General features: G+C 38.1%; 2 protein-coding genes across 15 annotated transcripts in view; one reads left to right on the top strand and one right to left on the bottom strand.

Moving 5' to 3' along the window:
• The window catches only part of LOC120413442 (supervillin), a 536,783-nt gene that overhangs the window by 158,652 nt on the left and 353,336 nt on the right, over positions 1-24,795 (bottom strand). For 12 of the 13 annotated variants that reach the window (XM_052709437.1, XM_052709426.1, XM_052709430.1 and 9 more), the window contains one exon: positions 20,131-20,689. In XM_052709437.1, coding sequence (XP_052565397.1) covers positions 20,131-20,689 — 559 coding nt within the window. Of the gene's footprint in view, positions 1-20,130; positions 20,690-21,325; positions 21,590-24,795 lie in introns of those variants that run through there. The other variant, XM_039590722.2, reaches the window with a different exon arrangement.
• Positions 11,669-17,714, top strand: LOC120426043 (uncharacterized protein K02A2.6-like). 2 transcript variants are annotated; one of them, XM_052709438.1, is made up of 3 exons: positions 11,669-11,936; positions 13,084-14,184; positions 14,315-17,714. In XM_052709438.1, the coding sequence occupies exons 2-3, from the start codon at positions 13,084-13,086 to the stop codon at positions 17,375-17,377; spliced, it is 4,164 nt and encodes a 1,387-aa protein (XP_052565398.1). In that variant the 5' UTR covers positions 11,669-11,936; the 3' UTR covers positions 17,378-17,714. The 2 variants fall into 2 exon arrangements, with proteins under 2 accessions (XP_052565398.1, XP_039446660.1); XM_039590726.2 differs by having other exon boundaries at positions 11,669-14,184; positions 14,315-17,380; positions 17,448-17,714.

Below are 24,795 nucleotides of genomic sequence, written 5' to 3'. Positions count from 1 at the left end.
TAACTCATAAACTGTAGATTTCAGCTCGGCACCCTCGTCTACAGGAAGATACTTTTCCAGTCGTCCTGTGTAGAATTATCGCGACGCACGTTCAACCTCCATCACACCACCCAAAACATTCCCGGTAGCAATCCGTCGTCGTCGCATTTGTACGATATTCTGAACAGTAGAAGATTTACTGCCCCAGCAATCAGACGCCGCTGCAACCCCCGCCGATTGTCGCCAGACTGTGACCGCGACGACGAATCTGCTTTTGCAACACTTGGGTTTTTATTCGTTTGCAAAATTTATTGGAAATTGTCGAAGGTTTTGGGCGGTGGGGAGGCCACAGACCAAGTTTTCCGATGATTCAGGACATTTTTCGCAGGGGGAGAACGAACACAAAGGCACCTGGTGTTACCAGCTCTGCTTTTGGGGGGACAATTTCAATGAGTCCTTTGGGGATTTGTCTGGAAACGGTCCACGTGGAGTTCGATGACAATCGTAGACTTGAACCGACATCAAGCAACTTCATCTCGTCGTCGATTTAAAGCTTTGAACAATCGCTTTGCTTGCGGTTTCTTCGGCCGTTCTCAGGGTGTTGGCTACGGATCGGATTGCGCATCGCTGTGGTTTAAAAGTTTACGTCGGACAAGTTTCGGTTTCATCAGATCGACCACAGCTCAACCAGCTTCCAATCTGCGGCTAATTGGGCGAGCATTACCCGCAGAAGCTCGTGTAGAGCATCTGGTTTCACCACACGTGTGAAGTTCTCAATACATTGTATTGATAGTTGCTAATCTCTGTGGTAACTTCAGATACTATTGACCTTCTGAACTTGGCATCTTTCCCCACACGTGAGAAAACCGATAATTTTCACCCTGTGAATCAGGTTAATGCAGAGTTGAAGTGTTGGAAGGGTCGTAAAAGCTTCTTCCGTAAATTACCTCCATACCCATCGCAAGCAAACAAAACCTACGCACAATCTTATCGATGACGCGGTGAAGATGAGACCATGCCATAAAAAATAAAAAATAATACCCCTGACTTGATGAGAGACCAATAACGATGGCTACGGCTGGACGCCCCCGGACAAAGGTCGAGCGAACCGGGTACCGGGAACAAACCGCCACCAAAGATGGAATGCTTTTAGCACCCAGAAGCCTCGCTTAGTCTCCTTCGTTGGGAAAGAACGTTTGAACGATTGTTTAGCGTTTAAAACCATTACCGTCATCGTTTCATTGTTGCTGTCGGCGTATTTCCCAGGAAAGTCGCACGTTTCCATTTCTCACCCACCACCCTCCGCAAAGTTCACACCAGAGTTGATTTTTGCGTAAAGAGAAAAACACATGTTCAATGAACACGCGAAATTGCTACCAGTTTAAACTAATCATATTTAGCTGTATTAATTGACTAAACATAATTACAAAAATACATTCAAACAATCTTATTGAAACAATTCAGAAAAAATGCATTGAAAAACAAGTGGGCGGTTTTATTGAAATTAAATAAAGCCCCTTTAAATTTTCCCAGAAAATCAAGGGGCACAGAATTGCAAGAGGATCTCTGCCTCTGATCGCATAAATGTCCCATATGCATTTTAATCGATTTCGAGTTATTGTTGCAGTTTGGTTCAAAATTGTGTGCTCTTTCAAAAGAGCATATAACATTCAGTACTTTGTTCTAGAAATCAGAAGAAAATCCAGTTTTTTCGCGAAAACTTAACACTTAGCCTTATGCATGGGACAAACTTAAAATGCGTTTTTCTCAGCTTGCTGTTTTTGCATATGGGACATTTATGCGAACATGGGCAGATCTGTTCTTTAGAATTTCACAAAAAAAAAACAGTTTTTAAATTTTTGATTTTTTTTTTAATTGGATGAAACTTTGTCCATCAACTTCTTAGGCCCAGATAAGCCATTTTGCATCATTGGTTTCTCCTACCAAGTCTCCATACAAATTTGGGGGCTGTCCATAAAAAGGGCTATGTACATTTTCTAAAATCTGTCTCTTGAAATGTATAACATTTTCATGCCCCGGTTTTGCACGGCCCAGTGTTTAACTGAACACATAGCTTATGGGATTTGGGCTATTTGGGAGACATTGGCTATAATCCTATGAAAAATCATCCAAACTTCAAAAAAATATATTGTTCAGAAATTGGAATGATGTCACCTATCTATTACTTTTATAATTATGTGAAAATTTTCACAAAAATACGTATTTTTTATTTTGAAAATGCAATGTTTCAAATGCAAAAATTCTAAAAATTAATTAATTATTGTTTTCCATACATTTCAAATGTAATTAAAAAAGTTTTGAAAATACTCAAAATTTTCATAAAACTACGTATTTTCGAAAAAAAATACTTAAAATCTAGGTTTTTTACAATTTGGGTATCAAATGATCAGAAAACACTATAAATGTTCATAAAACTACGCATTTTCGAAAAAAAAAAACATAAAAATTTCAGTTTCTTACAAAATGTGTATCAAATGATCGAATTTTTTCATACATGTCGAAGTCATAACACTTTTTTTAAATACTCAAAATTTCCTACGTATTTTCGAAAAATGGTCAAAGTTTCAATTTTTACAATAGGAGCATCAAAAGATCGGGATTTGTGATACATTTCGAAAGTAATAACACCATTGTTTTGAAAATACTCGAAATTTTCACAAAACTACGTATTTGTGAAAAAAAAAACTTAAAATGGCTGTTTTGTTACAATCCGGGTATCAAATGATCGGGATGTTTTGATACTTTTCGAAAGCAATGGCACAAATTTTTGAACATACTCAAAAATTTTACAAATGTACGTATTTTTGAAAAAATACTCATTTTTTTAACAGTACGAGTATTTAAAAAAAATGTGTTAAAACTTTCGAAATGTTTAAAAAAATGATTATTTGAAACGCATATTGTAAAAACCTGAAACTTTTAAATTATTTTTTCAAAAATACATAGTTTTGTGAAAATTTTGAATATTCTCCAATTTTTTTGTTATTGCTTTCGAAATGTATGAAAAAAAACTCGATCATTTGATACAAATAGTATAAAAACCTGAAATTTTTAATATTTTTCGAAAATACGCAGTTTTGTGAAAATTTTGAGTATTTTCCTTTTTTTTGTTATTACTTTTGAAATGTAATAAACTAAATTAAAACTGTTTTCACTGTTAAAAATGTTGTTCAGGTTCACCCCGGTTAACAGTATTTCTGATGTTTTTTTAAATGGTCCAATACCATTTAATACTATACCAATACTACTCAATAAAAAAATTATACCGTAAATTATAGAAAAGTGAAAATTATTAAATTGTCTAGATAAGATTCAGTTTTGGGTGGTTAATACTATAAACATAATAAATTTATTCCAAATCACCGTATCATAGGAAGTGTACTAACATAACATAAATGAAAGTTTTTTTTCGACAAGACCATAACTTTTTTCTTTCGTCGACTTTGAACAGACTCGAATATGAATAATATTTAATATCAAATATTTTGGGTTCATTCGATTTAAGCTAAACTGTCTTATTTCAATCTTTGTTTAATCAACCTGATTGAGTTTTTTTTTTTTCAATATTTTTAGTTTTTTAAGGAAAATGTTTGAAAGAAATCTCTTTAGATTTATTGCAAAAAAAAATCATACTTGAATTTTTTTTTCATATTTGAGTTGGTATTTTTTTTTCATAGAGGTATTTTGGTGAAAAAGTGAACAAATTTCTCTGGCTTCTTGGTTTTGTTCCAATTGATAAATGATGTAATTTTTTTTTACTTTTTTCACATTTTTTAAATCTTATTTTTTTTTTGTTTTTATTTAACAGATCAGAGAAATTTAAAAATGGTTAAGTATTGATACCAACTTTTCAGGGAGATAATTCACTAAGTTTAGTTATTGGGAATGAAGGACGTTTAGTTTTGGCTAAGCTATGATTTTTTGACTTTTGGAAAGTACTGAAAATTTACACATTTCTTCTATACATAAATTTGGATGTAAAATTGAATTTAGAATTTTTTGATAAAATGCTCAGTTTTTGAGTGAAATACATTCTCATGTTACAATTTTCAGAAAATTTATCTTACTTTATTTATTTTTTCAAATAGTGTCCATATCTGAAAAATATTGAGAAACATCTATTTTGGACTTGGTTGATCTATACTTTGGTAGCTGAGACAGGCCTGTACAAGGTCAGAATTTAAATTTCGAAAAATGGTTTTTAATCGATGATATAATGTTGAAATCTATTGATCCGATATTTTATATTAAAAATTGAAATTCGTGTGAAATTTTCTCAACCTCTCGAAAACATATTTTCAATTTTTTGAAATTACGACTTAAGTGTAAGTGTAAGGACAAAATAATTCGAAAATTAAACGCTGAAAGTTTCATCCAAATCGATGAACCTCAATACGACCTCTAGAACAAACCGAGTAAAATTAAAAAAACGCCTTTCGAAAGGATTTTATTTGTAAAAGATGATGCAAAAACAACAAAACATTTCCCATTTTGATAAAATTTATTTGTAGTTGATGATGCTAAAAGATAACGTGTTGTAAGTGTTGTGAAAAAATATTCATTCAGTGCAATTTAATCAACTATTTTTTTTTTTTTTTTAATATCTTCTTATATCGGAAGGCCTTGAAATTTCATAAACTTTGAAAAATATTTGCAACGGCCTAAAGAATATAAAAAAACGAAATAGTAGTTTTTGCAATTCCGTCTTGAAACTTTCTACTTTTCCTGTCATTCTCAAATGACGAAACAGCCTACTTTTCTCTACTAAAAATAACAGAATCGAATAGAAACACATTTCAAAACAAATGCTGAAAAGTTCTACTTTTCAGCACTGTAATGGGTGCTGAAAAGTTGAACTTTTCAGCACTTGTTTTGAAAAGTAATACTTTTCAACATTGTTTTGATTTAAACGGTGGATTGACTAAATACATGGACATTTGACTTACAATTCCATTCAAAAGGTGTTTTTCGGAATTGCAAAAATTGTTGTATGGAACTCGTTGCAAAACTTGATTTTTTCAGCACTTGTCGTATTTATCCAACTCGGTGAACCTCGTTGGATAAATGTACGACTCGTGCTGAAAAAATCTTCTTTTTGCAACTTGTTGCATAAACTACTATTATGCAACAAGTTGCAAAAAAAGGATTTTTTCAGCACGAGTCGTACATTTATCCAACGAGGTTCACCGAGTTGGATAAATACGAAGAGTGCTGAAAAAATCAAGTTTTGCAACGAGTTCCATACAACATTTTTTTCAATTCCAAAAAACACCCATTGAGTGAAATTTTAAGTCGAATTTTCACGTATTTGGTCAATAAATCGTTTGAATCAAAAAAAATGTTGAAAAGTGTTACTTTTTGAAACAAGTGCTGAAAAGTTCAACTTTTCTGCACCCATTCTGTTATTTTTGGTACAGAAAAGTAGGCTATTTCGTCGTTCAAGAATGACAGGAAAAGTAAGTAGTTTCACGAAGGAATTGCAAAAAAGTAATTTTTACAATTCCGTCGTGAAACTACTTACTTTTCCTGTCATTGAACGACGAAATAGCCTACTTTTCTTTACCAAAAATAACAGAATCGAATAGCAACACTTTTCAAAATAAATGCCGAAAAGTTCAACTTTTCAGCACTTGTTTCGAAAAGTAACAATTTTCAACGTTTTTTTGATTTAAACGATTTACTGACAAAATACATGAAAATTTGACTTAAAATTTCACTTAATAAGTGTTTTCTCGGAATTGCAAAAAATGTTGCATGGAACTCGTTGCAAAACTCGATTTTTGCAGCATTCTTCGTATTTATCCAACTCGGTGAACCTCCTTGGATAAATGTACGACTCGTGCTGAAAAATCCTCTTTTTGCAACTTGTTGCATAAACTACCATTTTGTTCAGGATAAACGAAACTTCGGATAATCGAGTCTGGACTGCACCACAGTATAGGCAAAACTGATTTCCATAAATGATGTTTTTAGTATGTAATGCAAATTACATACACAAATAATTGCTTTACAATAAATCTGTATTTTTGTTCTAACGGACCTAATTGTATAAGTTTCCACCTCACATCTAACTTCCGAGCATTTCAGTAAACAAACCCCATCATTCATCCAAGAATTTATTAAATAAGATACACTCACGTTGCTGAACAAAACAAGCCTTCTAACTCAAATTCCTTTCCCTCTCTTTTACTCAAGCTACGGCGCGCACACACACGCTGTACGTACGTGTGTATCGCGCGCAAAACTTCCCCAGCAATAACTTGTCTAATTATCATCAATCATCTATTTCTCATTCATCGAATACCGCGCCCCCTACCCCTTCGTTCTTCCGACAAGTAGCAGCTTTGTCGATCTGTTCTCTATACTCCTCAAGCAGCCGAGGTAGAATCTGTATCAATAGCTGCGCGAAACGCTTGACTACCCGCTCTTTTACTAGGTATATCAGATTTCGCACAAGCCGAAATTCCGCTCTTCCCAGCCATTCTTGGATAGCTATGACTCACGATACTTTTATGCTTGTATCTTCCCATGCCCTTTGATTCTTTCCTCCTCCTTGCTTGGGATATCATACGCAGAGTACACACAACGACACGTACCTTTGCAGGAGTCCGTTCCCAGCAGGGTTACGAAACAGGCACGCACACCACCAGTTGATGATCCAGACACCTTCCAGCAAGATGAAGCCGCTCCTTAATAATGATCTTCAAGGTGACGACGACGACGACCAAGACTGCAACAACAGCAAGGTAAACAGCTTGACGTTCAACACGAGAGGTGCAGGCAGGCAGGCAGATGTTTGCGCAGAAATCTACCTGATGCAAACTGGAGTCGTACCTCTTTGGAGTACGAGTTGTTCAAGCGCGCGCGTCAAGATAAACAAACGCGGATTTTGCTGAACACGGAACACTCTTCCTCTCGGTAGAACAGCAGAAAAAACACAGACACTTTGTATATTAGAACCTCTCTAATGAAGTACAAACAACGCACGACACTGGAGACACTGAGCTGTGTGTATTTTCAAACAATCACTCGAGACTGGAACTCTGGTTTTAGAATGGCAGCGCTTCTTCAATGCCAAACCGAATCTTCCCTTTCTCCCCTGCGTTCAACTCGAGCGACGGAAACCGGTAATTTTGGACTCAACCCAGGGCACACACCAAACAACTCCGAAGCTCCCAGTACCAATCACTTTCCTTTTCCTGTATGGAGTAACTAGTCTTCGGATCATCCGCCCACAGAGCGTAGCTGTGTGACCTGCGACTGGAAATCTAGGTCGTCACTGCTTCCCAGTGGTGATTTGCGCAACCCCACAACACACAACTCAAAACACTTTGCGTATCACACACGACGACGACGAAGAACGAAGATAACCAAGTCACGGCAATGCAATCGCTACAATGCGTCCACCATCGAGCACAGACGAAACTTGAATGAATCGCCCGCTGTGAAGCGTACAGTCGTGAACCCCACACACAACGCTGCCGTCCACAGACAAGCGGATCATGCGCAATGCGCATGAACACGCAGTGTTCATTTCTTGTACGTTCTGCCGGCGCGACGGCCGCGACAGCTGTTCAACGAACCGGTATTGGTGGCGCGATGAACCAAACAGCATAGCAAAAAAAAGTTCATTGAGCAAGCGGGACAGAGCATAACGGTGGTGGTGGTGGTGGTGGTTGTGAAGTGAGAGGTGTGGGTTTGTTTATGTCTGGCGGCTCTGGGATGAACGACGGCACGAGGAGCAGGTCCATGCTGTTGCTCGGCCTGGTCGAGCGAAGGGGGTTGGTTTGGTTTATGCTCTCGCAAGTGAATGGGTCTGTCTGTGTATGTTTGGGTTGGCACTTGGACAAGAACGCAGCGCATACTCTACAAACCGGCGATAAACAGAGGGGTGCAGAGCTGTAGAAAGATGCAACGTGGGAAGGGATGTGCAAAAAAGTGCTCAATTGGAGTAGAAGATTAAGGATCTTTAGATATTTTACCGAAAATCTTTTTTTAAGAAGTGAGTTTCTTTGATAAATTTTAAAAATGGAATGAAGGGGAGATGTGAGTATTGATTTAAAAACCCTTAAAATGATCGAGATTTCTCGATAGTAAGATTTCGTTCTACCATCGTCAAATAACAACTCTAGATTTTATTAAAGGTCCTATTAACATATGAAACACAATAGCTTATAGGACCTTTTTAAAAAATACTCTAGAACTTTCCATCGAAAAATTACGATCGAAATTTTTCGGTTGAGTACAACAATCACAACGTGCATTTTTGCATTCGCTGATATTAAAACGATAAAAGTACATGAGATCGTATATAAATAAAGTCTAAACTTGATTATCTGAAGCCTCGATTAGGGGTCATGCATAAAACACGTAGACATTTTTTTTATTTCAGACCCCCCTCCCTCACTCCTCACGCACACATACCGGAAAAAGGATCAAACCTATTTTCCACGTGTTTTCAATTGACTTTTTTTTATTGAAATTCTATAATTCAAATTCGAAGGCTTTGCAAAAATTTAACTTGGAATAATTAAATCATGAAAAAAAACATTCTATTCTACAATTCTACTTTGTCTTAATATTATTTTTTGTGTTCAAGATTGACCTCTAACTACGCTACCCGAGCAGACGGAAATAACTTGGGAATAACATTTTTTGATGTTTGAAAATACTTGTCCAATAACATTGTATGTTATTTCTAACAAGATTTGTTATTCATCGTTTTGATTTTTTTGTTATTGGATTGTTATTGTAATAACAGACTAATAACATTTGAAGTGATTATTCGAACAAATGTTTGTTAATTTTTTTTTGTTATTTTTACAACTAATCCGATCATCCCAATAACAGTTGGAGCTATTCTTCCATAACAAAACATGTTATTCCCAAGTTGTTTTTGCTTTCAATCAATATCAAACCAATAACAAATTTTGTTATGATAACATAAACTGTTATTAAAGCCTTATTAAAAATGGGTGTTTCAAGAAGATTCCATAACATTTTCTGTTATTTTAACAGTATTTGTTATTGAAATGGCATGAATTTTGTTATTACCGTCTACCCGGGTAAAGTAATTTACAATTTTAAAATTAAAAATTGCGGCCAAAATGGATGATGAAAAAATGAAAATGCTTTTAGTTATTTAATAGGCAATCAACTACTACACTCAACCCCCGGTGGTTGGTCACTTTTTCGTTTGGTCAAAGTCAAACTAAAAAGTGACAAACTGTCATTTTTTACACGGCGCTCACACACACTATCAAAATAAATGTTTGGTAGTGTGAGTGAACTCCGTGTAAAAGAGGTGTCAAACTAAAACGTAACCCCGTTCGTTTGACAACAGTTGGTGTCATTATTTTTTTTAATTTTTGACAAATTTTTTTTAATGGCTTTTTTTTAATTTTGAAATGACTTTTAGATTGAAAAGAATTAAAAAATAAAAGCCTTGATTTTTTTTAATATGGATTTTTTTTTATTTTGAGTTTGAAAGAGTTTTTGTAAACAAATGATTCCATGTTTTTTTTTGTATTTTGTTATGAAATTTAGAAGAAATATTGTTAATTTTTTCATTTAACATTTTTGGCTCAATGCTAATTTTCTTTAAATAAAAAATTTTTTTTTTAGTTCTGTAAATTTTTTAATGCTTAGATTTTTAAGTGTTTTTTTATATTTAACATTTGTTTATGTTTTAGATTTTTAAATAAATCTGAATTTCTTGAGTTTTGCATTGTTTCGAATTTTTCTGTTTTTTTTTTTAAATTTAATATTTGTAAGTTTTCTTTTGAAATTTATAAAATGTATGAATGTTATAAAAACTTCAAAATCATTGATTACTTGGGAAATTTAAACATTTTTTGATTTTTTTTTACTTTGAAAAGTAAAATTTGAAAGAAATTTGATATTTTTGGTATTTTAAACGACCGTAATGCAAATTATATCACAAGTTATAAGTTAGAGTTGAGTTTCCCAAAGCTACTCTTATCTAAAGACCTGAAAATGTAGTATGTTTCAAAATATAGACACTCAAATTTGTTCACAAAATACCGTATTGTATCGAAAGTACTCAAGTTTTCATAATTTGCAATATAGGTATCAAACGAAGCGGAATTTTTGAAAGTTTTTTTTTTTGAAAAATACTAAAATTTCCACAAAATACCATATTTTTCCGGAACTACCCAAGTTTTTAATAATTTGCAATAAAGGTATCTAACGAAACGAAATTCCGTATGCTTTTTAACTTTGTTAGAGTTTTTTAGAAAATCCTTAATTTTACAAAATATCGTAATTTTGCGAAATTACTAAAATTTTCAAAATTTGCAATATGTTGATACCCATTTTTAAATTTGAGTATTTTCGAAAAATTTGATGTTTTGTGAAAATTTCAGTATTTAAAAAAAACCTTAATAAAGTGAAATGCAAACCAAATTTCGATTCGTTTGATACCCATAATGCAAATTTTGAAAATTTTAGTATTTTCAAAAAAATACGGTAATTTGTAAAAATTTAAGAATTTTCTCAAAAACTTTTTTAAAGTTAAAACGCACACCAAATTTCGCTTCGTATCAAAACCCATATTGCACATTGTAAAAAATTTAGAACAGTCCAGACTCGATTATCCGAAGTTTCGATTATCCGACGTTCGATTATTCTATGGTTTGTATGGAACTTCGGATTATCGATTCATGACCAAAATAAATTTCATGTTTTTTTTTTAATTTTCATACTTTCAACATCAAATTCGAGTTCTGCGACCTAATTTTGGTCAAAAGTTGAATGCCTATTAAATTTCAAAAAAACATTTTTTTAATATTTCATCACCATTCAATATTTCATGCCATTTCTCGGTCGCCTTCTCGGTCTTGGATTTTAAAATTCAAAATCATTAGGGGACAGACTTATGCTTAACAATCGAAAATAGAACAAAAAAAATTTTTTTTTTCGTTATACCTACAATTATCCGAAGTGACATTTTTCCTATAGGCCTTCGGATAACTTTCGAAAAATACGGTATTTGGTGAAAATTTTAACTTTTATAATGTGAAAGAGCATATCAAATGTTGCTTTGTTTGATTTTGAATTGAAATGTTGAAAATTTAAGTATTTTTGAAAAAATACGGTATTTTTTGAAAATTTAAATTAAAAAAATATAAAAATGTGAAATAGCAGACAAAATTTTGCTTCGTTTGATAACGAAATGCAAATTTCGAAAATTTGAGTACTTTCGAAAAAAAATACGGTATTTTGCTTGATATTTTGTGAACAATTTGGAGTATTTATACTTTGAAACAAACTTTATTTAAAAAAAAAAATTCTTGGGGAAAGCATTGAAAATTTTAACATGATATAGTTTAATTAAGTTGATTTTAAAAAGAATTTGAAAATTAGTTATCGTCCAATATCGGTGATAAAATTATCGCCGATAGAATTATCGAAATATCGATGACGATAAAACTATCGTTATCGATTTCGAGCCGCAATAATTTTATCGTTAACAACCTTGATTCAGTTTTTTTTGTAAAGCAACGCTGGTTAGTGATAGTGTACGATATATGTGAGAAGAATTCAATTCAATTTAGCTTATTACGTTTACAAGGGTCCTCTCTATACCATTGTTTATTGGAAGGCACAGCGATGAGTTAGTTTTATATGTTCATGATATTATGTTAGTGTAGAGTCGAGAATCAGCCACTTTACCCTAGGTCGAGAGTGAGTTGGCGAGCGAGAGCGGGAGATTGACGAGAGAGGGAGAGGGAAGCGGGCTTGACGAGAGAACGGTAAAAGTGCTAGAGTTAGTTGCTCACGATCAATTGTAGAGAACGGTTGAATAAAATTAGTTGGTGCGTGCGAGTCAAAAGTGATTTGTTTTAAATTCTACAAGTGGTCCGAAAGTGAGCAGTTTTATTCCCCCCCGGCGGATTCTACATTTGGCGCAGCCGGTAAGTAATTTAAAAGAACCTGAGAGTGGAGGCCATTTGAGGAAGAGCCTGAGACTGGAGGCCTCAGGGAACGTGCACCAGGTTGAAGGTCGCCTGCTGCTTTGGGAAGGTGTTTTTTTGCCGGGGACAGTTTCTTTTGTTTTTTGTTATAATGAGGCCTAAAAAAAAAAAAACGGGTTTTTTATCGATGAAATCATTGGTTTTAGCAAAATAATTTATAGTCAAAATGGCGGCTGTGAAGCGCGTTTTTTTTTCCTTCTAGTATTGGTGAGGTGAAAGAACAAAGTCTTTAGGCTACCACTCATACTAGTGCGTATCAAGTTGAAGACTGGGACGTGCGAAAACGCACACTAAAGTGACCTTGCTGAAGACTATCGCACAAACACAGTTAAATACAGTGAAAATACAAACAAAGTGACCTGGTTGAGGGCCGCGGCACACAAAAACAGTGGCGTTCCCAGTTGAGGACTGGGGCGCGGAAAAAAAATAGAAAAAGTGACCCGGTTGAGGGCCGCGGCACACAAAAACAGTGGCGTTCCCAGTTGAGGACTGGGGCGCGGAAAAAAAATAGAAAAAGTGACCCGGTTGAGGGCCGCGGCACAAAAAAAAACAGTGGCGTTCCCAGTTGAGGACTGGGGCGCAGAAAAAATAGAAAAAGTGACCCGGTTGAGGGCCGCGGCACACAAAAACAGTGGCGTTCCCAGTTGAGGACTGGGACGCGGAAACAAAAAAATAGAAAAAGTGACCCGGTTGAGGGCCGCGGCACACAAAAACAGTGGCGTTCCCAGTTGAGGGCTGGGACGCGAAAAAAAAACAAAAAAAAAAGTGACCCGGTTGAGGGCCGTGGCACGCGCACATAGTGATGTTCCCAGTTGAGGACTGGGACGTGAAAATGAAATCAAGTGACCCGCACACAGCGGCGTTCCCAGTTGAGGGCTGGGGCGCAGGAAAATCAGACCAAGTAATCCGGTTGAGGGCCGTGACACACGCAATGATGGTCTTAGCTGATAACTGAAACATGAAAATTAAACTGTTTTGTTTTCAATTGTGGGTTAGAAACGGAAAGCTTAATGATGTGATGTTTGGAGCAATATAAGCAAAAAAAAAAAAAAAAAAAAAAACGATTGAATTTGTTATTTTTTTGCAGATGGATTCCGACAAGCAGTGGCCGTTGGAATCGTTCAACGACTCGGTCGACGTGTCCGACCTGCGTCGTGAATGGGAGGAATGGTTTAGGGCATTCGAACTTGTCCTGGAGACAAAGAATGTTTACGCTCAACATGATAAGCTGGTGTTGCTGCTATCTCGCGGTGGTCGCGGGCTACAGCGAATCTACTACAACTTGAGACCGGTGCCAGATGAAATCCACCCGGCGCCTGCCGTGATACCCTTTGCGCCGAAGGAGACACCGGAATACGACAACGCGATCAAGCGCTTGAATGCTTTCTTCGTCGGTAAACGCAACGAGAGAGTCGAACTGGAGGAGTTCCGCTCGTTGAAACAACGAACTGGCGAATCGTTCAAGCAATTTGTGCTGAGACTACGAGCGCAAGCAGCCCGCTGTGAATTTTACGACCGTGAAGAGAAGGAGATTCTGCATCAAGTAACGATGGGTGCAAGTGATGAACGCGTTCGGGACAAGGGTCTTGAAAATGTCATGAACCTGGATGAGCTCTCTAACTATGCTTTGAACAGAGAACTGATGCTCAAACAAAAAGCTAAGTCTCACCCGTTCGGGTCGGAGCCGTCGACCAGTCTGGCTTACGTGAAGCAGGAATCAAGTGTGGGAGGACGTGCCGGATCGTACGGTGGCGCAGGGCGACGTGATGAGCCATACCGAGGTCCTGGGGGACGTAATGAGCTGTATCGCGCTGCTGGAGGACGTAATGAGCCGTACCGTGGTGCTGGAGGACGTAATGTTCCGTATCGTGGTGCTGAAGGTCGTGTTGAGCCGTTCCGGGGAAAGGACAAGCAGGTTCGCAACGAGTGCGGCCGTTGTGGTTCGTGGAGTCACAGCAGTGATTCTCGTGAGTGTTATGCACGTAGTGCGCAGTGCAACAAGTGTGGCTTTATTGGTCACTATGAACGGATGTGTAAGACGGCCCAACAGTCGCTACGAGAAGGCCGCGGAAGTGGTTCAACCAAATCCTATTCATGGAAACGCTCGGCTGAAGCGAATGCTGTGCGAGAGGAGGACGATTCCAAGCAGGAACAGTTCCGTCACGGCAACTCGGACAGCCAGAAGCAGGTATGATAAACCGTATTTGATTGTTAAGAGGGCTCGTAGAATCGGGGGGGTTGATGGATTAAATACAAATCCCTAATAAACGAAAAATATATAAAAAAAAAAAAAAACCAAATTTTGTTATTTACAACAGGTTGACTCGAGTGTCAGTGGTTCGATCATTTGCAAAGTCGATCAGACCCCAGTTCTTTTCTTGATCGACTCGGGAGCGGCAATTAACACTGTCACTGAAGATAGCTGGCATGAGCTTGTCAGAGAAAGTGCTGCTATTTACAAGAAGCGATACCAGTGTGACCGCCGTGTAACCGCTTACGCCAGTAATGATCCCCTTGAAGTTTTGCTTATTTTTGAAGCCTGGATCTCGATTAATGACACGAAACCAAAGGCCTACGCAGAGTTCTTCGTGGTTAAGGGTGGCAAAAAGTCGTTGCTCAGCAAGAGAACTGCGGAGGAATTGAAAGTCTTGAAAGTTGGGCTAGAGGTTTGCGGTGTTGATTTGCGCTGTCCGGCATTCCCAAAGTTCCCGAACGTTCAGATAAAGTTATCGATCGACCACAGTGTTCCGCCACGCAAGCTTGCGTACTTGAGGATTCCCATCGCCATGGAGGAGAAAGTTGATATGAAGATCAAGCAAATGCTGGAGAGCGATATAATTGAGCCGGCGGTCGGTCCACCGGAGTGGATTTCACCCATGGTGGTGGTTCCCAAGGGGAATGACGATATACGTCTGTGTATCAACATGAAGTATCCGAATGAAGCAATCCAACGAGAACACTACCCGTTACCGATGATTGACACGCTGCTTAACAAGCTTCGAGGATCGACGTGGTTCTCGAAACTGGACATCACATCAGCCTTCCACCATGTTGAACTGCACCCTGACTCTCGTGGAATCACCACTTTCATGACGAGCATGGGTTTGATGCGGTTCAAAAGGCTCACCTTTGGGATTAATGCTGCGCCCGAAATGTTTCAGCGTATCATGTGTGGAATGCTTGCGGGAATAGAAGGAGTTATCGTGTACATCGATGATATTGTCGTTTTTGGCGTGACCAAGGAGGAGCACGATGGAAGGTTGGAGGAAGTGATGGCGGTTCTCCGCGAAAACAACGCAACTCTCAACAAGCAGAAGTGCCTTATCGGTGTCAGGCAGTTGGATATTCTCGGCTACAACGTTAGCGCTGCTGGAATCAGCCCGTCCGAAGAGAAGATCGCATCCATCAGGAACTTCAGGGAGCCCGAATCTAAAGAGGAAGTTCGAAGTTTTCTAGGCTTGGTCAACTTCGTTGGGCAGTTTATTCCGCACCTATCAACCAGATCGGAGCCGTTGCGACAATTTGTGCGAGGAGATACTGACGTGTTTGGAGATAGCCAGCGAAAAGCTTTCGATGATCTTCGGAACGAGCTTTCTAGTACTGTTCGCCGATTGGGATTCTTTGATCCGAAGGATGACATCGAACTGTACGTTGATGCCTCTCCGGTGGGACTAGGGGCCGTGCTCACTCAAAGGAATCAGGATAACACTCCGCGAATTGTAAGTTTCGCGTCAAAAGGCTTGACGAAGGCAGAGAGAGTTTATCCGCAGACCCAACGTGAAGCCCTGGCGGTCGTTTGGGCTGTGGAGAAATTCTACTCGTACTTGTTTGGCACGTTCTTCACCATCTATACGGACCACAAAACCCTGGAATACATATATGGAGGCAAACATCGAGACGGCAAGCGAGCCTGCACAAGAGCAGAGGGCTGGGCGCTTCGCTTGCAACCGTACAGATTTCGCATGGATCACATTCCAGGGTCAAGCAACATTTCGGACATCCTGTCACGCTTGTGCCCGCCTTCAGATGAACCTTTTGATGAGGAATCGGAGCACTATCTGTGCGCTGTTAGCGATGAAATTACGGCAATCACATTAAGTGACATCCGGGATGCTACGACCAAGGACGAAACGCTGCTTGCGGTCATGGAAGCGATAAAAAGCCAAAATTGGCCTTCCATGCTCTTTCAATATCAAGCTTTCTCAAAGGAACTCGGCATACTGGATGGCATCGTTGTTCGAGACGATCGAATCGTGCTACCAGCGAGCCTCAGGCCGAAGGCTCTGGATATTGCTCATCGAGGCCATCCAGGCATAGTGAGCATGCGGCGCCGGCTCCGCGAGAACGTATGGTGGCCGTACATGGACCGTGATATTGGAGATCGTATTGAAGAATGTGCTGGATGTGCCGCTGTGAGTGTTCAAGGACCACCAGAGCCCATGTGTCGGAAGGAAATGCCCGATCGCGCGTGGCAGGACATTGCCATCGATTTCTTCAGTGCAAAGGATTGCTGTACTTTCCTGGTGATTGTTGATTACTACAGCCGCTTTCTGAAGGTGATAGAAATGAACGGAACAACTGCTGGGAAAACCATCGAGGCGCTCCAAACTGTTTTTGATGAACAATCCTACCCGGAAACCATACGGTGCGATAACGGCCCGCCCTTTTCGAGCGAGGAATTCGCACAGTATTGCTTACGTAAGAACATCCGACTGGTCCGTACGATCCCTTACTGGCCACAAATGAATGGATTAGTTGAACGCTTGAATCAGGGCATTCTGCGCTCCATGCGGATTGCAAGAGCAACCAGTATCAGCTGGCGTACTGCAATAAAGGATTACGTCCATATGTACAACACCACTCCTCACACTATGACGGGAAAGGCGCCGTTGGAATTGCTAACGGGAAGACCAGTTAAAGACCTGCTACCATCGCTGCGAACTGAGCCTTATTGGAACCGGGATGAGAATGTCCGTGACGATGACGCCATCAAGAAGATGAAAGGAAAGCTTTACGCTGATAACCGTAGACATGCAAAGACGTCCGAGATAGCCGAAGGGGATACAGTATTGCTGCGGAATTACGAAAAGGGGAAGCTGGAGCCAAACTTTAATCTCGAAAAGTTCAAGGTTGTTTCGAGAAATGGCACTGATACCATCGTGGTCAACGGAGATGGCGTAACTTACCGCCGTCCGGTGGCACACCTGAAGAAGTGGGTCGAGCCGACGCAAACAGGAAGAATGCAGGCCGAGGAAAATCCACCAGAGAGCGCTGCAACCGAGAAATCTAGATTGCCAAGCCGGGAACATACTCCAACGATCGATGATTCGGGTTCTAGTCGACCCAAGAGGGCTAGGAAGCTCCCAGCGCGGTTCAGCTAATTGGTAGAAGTATCTTATAATTTTTATTTGTAAGCAATATATCATTAAAACTCTTTTCTTTTATTTCCAGAGCACACAAGGGATGTAGAGTCGAGAATCAGCCACTTTACCCTAGGTCGAGAGTGAGTTGGCGAGCGAGAGCGGGAGATTGACGAGAGAGGGAGAGGGAAGCGGGCTTGACGAGAGAACGGTAAAAGTGCTAGAGTTAGTTGCTCACGATCAATTGTAGAGAACGGTTGAATAAAATTAGTTGGTGCGTGCGAGTCAAAAAGTGATTTGTTTTAAATTCTACAAGTGGTCCGAAAGTGAGCAGTTTTATTCCCCCCCGGCGGATTCTACAGTTAGTAATTTAAGTTTACGATCAAATCTGATCGTTTCTTTAAATTCAAAACAAGAATTAGCAACCATGATAGCCCTAGTAACATTTGAGGTTTTAAGTAGGCCATAAAAGCCTATTTAGGTTGTATGGGGGTTTCCAGAACTCTGATAAAGCCTGTTAGTTTAAAAATGTTACTAGGGAGACTATGTTTCTTTTTTTTTTTTTTTGGGAGGGTGATCCAGCCGCACATCGTTGATGTCGAAACCTCTAAACTGGGCCCTCGTCCTGTCACGTCCGTCAGTAGTCTTGTCGTACATTACAACTAGAATCAGATCTGCCAATGAATTAGTACACTTCGACCAAATAAACACTGACGCTGTATGGATCTGACTCTAGAATAAATGCACAGCTGTGTGTTATTCATAAGTCCAAAATGTTCAATTATTCATATAAGTCCAAATATTCATTTGCGGATAACTACCTAACTTGAAATATACAAGATTTAAAGTAACCTATCTGAAAGCTACTCTTATCTCAAATCTCCGACATTTTAATTAATAGCCAAAAATTCTATTACGTTTCTTTTAAAACCTGTCTGGCTTCTTTTAAAACAAAAAAAAACAGATTAACAGTTCATATTTTACAAGTCGTGAATTGAAAAAGAGACGACCATTTGATCGTCAGAATTCCAGTAGATCCTCGATTCGCAACAATGGTCGATACAATCATAATCCGACAACCGTTAGTTCAACAGATCAACGAATTTAGTCCGATAACATTTCACTATTGATTGATCGAGACTCTACGGAAATTTTGACAAACCATAATGGTTTTTATGCTACTTGAATGAAAATCACCGATTCTGATAGAATTACTAAATTCACTGTTACTAATTTTGTCCCTAAATAACTAAAGGCAAAGTATTAAAAGTTGATATTTATAGTTAAAATCCTAAATACTACAAAAACTATTTTTTTTTAAACCCGCATCCTAACCTGACACCCACAATAAGATAGGGAAAAAATCACATATGTAGCGGTTCATTGTACAAATGTGATATTTCCACTATCGGAGAACCTCCTTGTCTCGATGACAGCTTACCGGCCATCGATTAAGCCCTGAGACTGCGCAGCATGAAGTGTTGTCCATAGTGCTTATAAAAAATAATGTATACCCAAATTTTAACTAATGCACTAAGATCAAATCATGCCCCTTGACTTTACAAGGCCCAGGGAATTTCAAGTAAATTATTTCAAACAATATTCAATAATCAAATCATACTCTTTGCCAAACAAGCATCAAACCTATGACACTCATTATGACAAAGCCCAGGGGTTACTACACAGCAAAAAAAAGTTGAATTTTGGAATGTTGAAAATTTGGTAGGTTGAATATTACCTCTTTTTTGTGTAATATTACTTAAAAAATGTGTAAAAATGTGAACCTGATGAATATTCATCAAAAACTGATGAAAATTCATCATTTTCAGAGGTAAAATTAATCATTTATTTTGCCACAAAATCTGTCACCATTTCCTGATGAATATTACCATCATTTTTTTTGCTATGTAGGGAGACTATGTTTCTAAAACAAAACCACAAATCTCAAAACATTCCGAAATGAGTCACTGACCGTGTCCCCCGCCCAACCAAGGTCCAAAGGCTGGTCAAGGCCGCGTTGCACGTTCATGGTAGCCTGCCCATTTATGTTAAGCATCAGTTTAACCAAATGACAGTCTTTCTTCTTTGACGGCCATCGTCGTCGCCGTCTTCGGTGCTGTGGCGCCCTGGGAAAACTCACCCACCTGGAACAACACCATCATCACCTTCTTCACCTGGGTCAAATCGCGTCGGAAATTTAATCAACCACCTGCCACCCACTAAACCAAAAGGCTATGATTACATTTTATTTTGTCTTTTGTCTTTTTTTTTTTTTTTGCTAGCTGCTGATGATGATGTGATTGTCGGAAACGTTTACCCGACCGTGAAATTACACCATCGCAGAGTGCAATAAATTTGGCCACCTTGTGATGAAGATGACGAAAAACAAAGAAGAAGGTACAATTTTCCCAGAAGAAAAACGGAAAATGACTTACACTGACTTAAGCAGGTTCGAAGGATTCACGCATCGTTGGGTTTGCTTCAAAACAGCTGACGATGCTTTGTGGCAGTGTTTGCGTAGAACCTTAACGACCCGACATCGGTCTTTGAATTGTTTGATGGTAATTGGACAACGTTCAGTGGAAAAGAAAAGACTTGGAACGGGAAATTGCTTGCAGAATGGCGAAAGTATGGCGCCATTGTTTGTAAACTCTCTGTGTAATTCAGTGTGTGATTGCGAAATGTTTCACAAAATTAACAAAGTGACGTTAAGGGCTTTCAGTTATGTTAAGACCAATTTAGTCTTTTCGTTAAACAAAAGATTAACCACTCACCCTTCATTCTGCCGTCGGCGCCTCGCCACCGCCGGGTTCTTCAGGATCGAGTCCACGTTGCCCCGCGTGCTGGCCGGATGTTCCCCGTCGCTGGTGGTTCCACTCGCGTCGAACTCACTGACGACGCCACGCTCACTACCCGCACTACCCTTCCGGAAGGGCACCGGCGCCGGTCCGATCATCGCGGGAAAAAGCGCGACTCCCCCCGGGGGAACGTAACCGCCGCCACCGGTGGCCGTATTCGACACGTTACGGAGCATTTTCGCGAGATTCTTACCGGGCGCGACGCCGTCCTCCTCGTCGGACTCGGACGACACGGACGGGGCGCGGTCCTGGGCCATGTCGGACACGGTGGTGGACTTTTTCAGGTTCGACACAGACGAGTGGGTGGACTTTTTGAGGCGCGACTTCAGCTCCGAGTTGAGGTCGGTCGGAAAGAGGCCGACGCAGCCCGACTTGGACTTGAGGATGCCCTTTTTGAGCTCCGACACGAACGGCATGGCCGGTTGGCCCGGGGGCAGGTAGGCGAAGGGGGGCTTCCGCGGGCTGGTCACTTGTTCTGGAGGTAGGGGGAGAACAATAGAAGGTTAGGAATTGTACATGAACATGATGCGAATTAGTAGCAACACTGGTGGACACGACACAAAGACAAACACTTTGTGAAGAGAGACACGAAAGCCACACGGTGAAACGACACTTGCTTTAGTAAACTAGATTAATCCAAGCCTGATCATGGACAAACAGACGTCAAACTTTTACTTTAATTCTGGATAGATCGCATGGGAATTTTACATGAAATTCTGTGTAAATTTACGAATAACCAAGTAGTAGTTTGAGATCTGTTTTAGACTTAACAAAAAACAATGAAAATCAACATTGGAAAGCGTGATAACAAAACATAACCTGCAAAAAAAGCATTCCGAACTTAACTGCAAACAAATAAATTAAATTAATGGTTATTTTAATGAGATTTCGAAGAAATTCCGTCCCCGACGCCGCGACGCAAGCGATGAACTCCAAAGGTCAACCGACATATTTTTGCACTAATCACTAGCCTAGTCAGAAGGTAAACCATCCACCACCATTGTCGCTAAAGTTAACCTCAAACTTCTACGCCCTGCACCCAAATCTAGCCCAAATTACCAGCTCCGAGCAAGAAAAAAAAACCCGACCATTGAAGGAAGAAGGAACGTACCCGTCGTAACAGTGTGGAAAAGTTGGAAGGGACCACGTTGTTGGAGAACCGGGAAGGAGTTGCACGAGTGTTGGCACCGTCGTCATGGTCGTCGTCCTGAGATCGTACGTGTCGTTGGCGTCCAGGAAAGCGTTGAAGTTGTTGTTGTTGTGTGGTGTCTTAAGTTTTGCTAAGTTTGGGTTTTAGGTATGGTAATATCACAAGGCTCACTAAGTCGTCGCGGGTACTAAAAGTCTACACAGGAATGGGTTTTTGTAGGTTTTGGTTTTTTTTTGTAAAGAAAAAGTTAATCTACAGACAGTTGTAGGGGGAAGATATGGGAAGAAGAAAAGAAGAGCGTTAACGTAAAGTCACGGATTTGAATCGCAATGGATAAGTCGTATTGCAGCTGAAGTTGAATCATAATTGAAATAGGTGATCTTGAAAGTTGAAGAATATTTAAAAAATTGCAACAATTTTGAATTAAATAAATAGAAATTCTCCCAAGTATTTTTTTTTGGCTTGAGCAGGGATACTTTCTGGCTCGATTCCTCAGGCAAAAATAAGTAACTGTGCCAATTTTGAGCCAAATCGGTTAGGATTTAAGGGTTAGTTCGTTAAAGTTGGTTAAAAAAATCTTTTCACATAAAAAAGTCTTCTTTAAATCGTTAATAACTCGTCAGAGTTAACTCGGATCGTTTTGCGGTATTCGACAAAGTTGTTTATCATAAAATTTTGCATAAGAATCTTACACTTGACAATGATCCGACGTATTTAACACCACCTTTTGGTGGAATTTTGTTTTTTTTTTTTGCTTTTCTCCATACATTTTTGCGAATTTTCTCATACAAACTTCAAAAATGCAACCCTTAAACATGTACCGATTTGGCTCAAAATTTGCACAGTTACTTATTTTTGTCCAAAGAAGATAAGATCTTAAGATTTGTCAAAATTTTCATTTTTTTTTCTTGTCACACTCAGTAACACTCAAAACAAATTAAACCAATTTTTAAGTTTGACCTTTCACAGAAAAAAAATAAAATGATTAATATAATCATGTTTGAAAATTCTCGTTTTTGGATATGTTTTACATGACAAAGTGCCATCTTTTGAGAGCTATGGCACAAGTTGGTCAAAATTCATTTAACAGTGTTGCCAATTTATCGAAAAAAAAAATTCGAAAACTTTAGAAAGAAAGAAAAAAAATTTCGGCTTTATTTTGTGATGTCAAATTAACTTTGCAATCCAAAAGTACATTAAAGAAATTTCGATAATGTGCACCATTCCAAGTTATAACCAGTAAAACGAGATTTTTGTTAAATACGTGGCTAAATAAATATTAATATCAAAACATTATTTCTAAAGATCGGAAAATTTAACGATATTCTGCGCTTTTTTATGAATTTTTGTGATTAAGACTGAACCTCATTTTTCCTATTTTCTTTTTTCAGAGGCTTTATTTCATTTGTATCATTTTTTCAAAGTTTTCGCAAATCATTTTTTTGCGAAAAATTTACAGCACTGTCAAATGAATAGAAACTTGTGACATATCCCAAAATATGACTTTTTGGTCATCTAAAATATATATATCCAAAAATTAGAATTTTCAAAAATGATAATTTGGCGCAAATAATTTAGTTTGTAGAAAGTCGAATAAAGAAATGGATGAATTAGTTTTTGAGTGTAAATAGTTTTTCTGAAAAGTCTTAAGCAATACCTACAACTTTGCCGAAGACACCACATCGATCAAAAATCCATCAATATTTTAATATACTTTTTGTGTGGACAGCTGCCAAAATTGTATAGAGATTAGTATTTACGAACCAATAACGCAAATTCTTTCTTTGGTCATTTAATGTAACTTTTTTAAAGGATTTAAACAAAATCTTCTCAGCATTTGAAAGCTTTTCCTTAAAACTGTTGATTTTTATGTGGCTAGTTCAGGAGTATAAGTACCGAAAAACTTAAAATTATACCGTATTTTCTTGAAAATAATCAAACTTCTCATAATTTTTTAATATGGGAATCAAACGATCCAAGTTTTGTAAAGAATTACACTAGATACTCAATATACTTATTGCTAAAATTTTCTCAAAATAATGTTTTTTTGGAAATACAAAAAAACTAAAATTTACATTTTTGAAATATAGGTATCAAAAGATGCTAAATTTTCATTAGTTTAAATTATAAAACACAAAACATCCAAGATACTTAAATTTTCAAAATATGAAATATGGGTACTGAATCATTGAAACAGCTCATTTCCATAATTTTTATAGTGAAATAAACTGTGAATGTTAACGATATTTTAAAAATTAATATTTAGCACTCTCTACTCAAGTACAGTGAAAATCTTTTTGAAAAAATCTCGTTATTTAACAGCAACAAAAAAAAACGATGGTAAAATCGCATGCAAAAGCATGCACTTATTTCCACACAAAATAAAACGCAACCGACGGGATTCAAAGCCACACAGCTAAAAAAGTAGTAATCCGTGTAAATAGCCTGGGTGTGAAATAAATATTGCATTATTTTATGCAATTTAATGTAATTTTACACCCTAGAATATGTAGCCCATCAGTATGGGAAACCTACTTGACCGAAATGTCAAGCTCATATATGCGTTTATCCTTACAGCATTTCATCGGTCTGATGGCCGAGTGGGCTAAGGCGCCAGTCCTTACTGTTGGTGCTGGGTTTGAATCCCGTCGGTTGCAACTTTTTTTTTGTGTTTGCAAAAATTGTACATGCAATGTGTAATATTTAGTGTTTATTTTAACGAAAGTGATGTGCATGCTTTTGCATGCGATTTTACCATCGGATTTTTTGCTGTGCAGCATCAACTGAGGCGCCTTAACCCACTCAGCTGTCAGACCAATGAAGCGTGGAAAAGGTTGAACGCTTATATGAGTTTGACATTTCGGTCAAGTAGGTTGCCCATACTGCTGAGCTACATATTTCTGGGTGTAATATTACATACAATTTCATAAAATAGTGCAATATTTTTCCTATTTTCTTTTTTCAGAGGCTTTATTTCATTTGTATCATTTTTTCAAAGTTTTCGCAAATCATTTTTTTGCGAAAAATTTACAGCACTGTCAAATGAATAGAAACTTGTGACATATCCCAAAATATGACTTTTTGGTCATCTAAAATATATATATCCAAAAATTAGAATTTTCAAAAATGATAATTTGGCGCAAATAATTTAGTTTGTAGAAAGTCGAATAAAGAAATGGATGAATTAGTTTTTGAGTGTAAATAGTTTTTCTGAAAAGTCTTAAGCAATACCTACAACTTTGCCGAAGACACCACATCGATCAAAAATCCATCAATATTTTAATATACTTTTTGTGTGGACAGCTGCCAAAATTGTATAGAGATTAGTATTTACGAACCAATAACGCAAATTCTTTCTTTGGTCATTTAATGTAACTTTTTTAAAGGATTTAAACAAAATCTTCTCAGCATTTGAAAGCTTTTCCTTAAAA

This window comes from Culex pipiens, chromosome 3 (genome assembly GCF_016801865.2).
Source record: "Culex pipiens pallens isolate TS chromosome 3, TS_CPP_V2, whole genome shotgun sequence".
Lineage (NCBI taxonomy): Eukaryota > Metazoa > Arthropoda > Insecta > Diptera > Culicidae > Culex > Culex pipiens.
Note: the sequence above shows the minus strand (reverse complement) of the source record. Positions and strands in the feature narration are given on the sequence as shown.

What these genes read in the sequence shown, in the direction of transcription:
- LOC120426043 (XM_052709438.1), top strand. Translation starts at nt 13,084, where the DNA reads ATGGATTCCGACAAGCAGTGGCCGTTGGAATCGTTCAACGACTCGGTC. An exon ending in ACTCGGACAGCCAGAAGCAG is followed by an intron (nt 14,185 to 14,314) that starts GTATGATAAACC and finishes TATTTACAACAG; the next exon opens with GTTGACTCGAGTGTCAGTGG.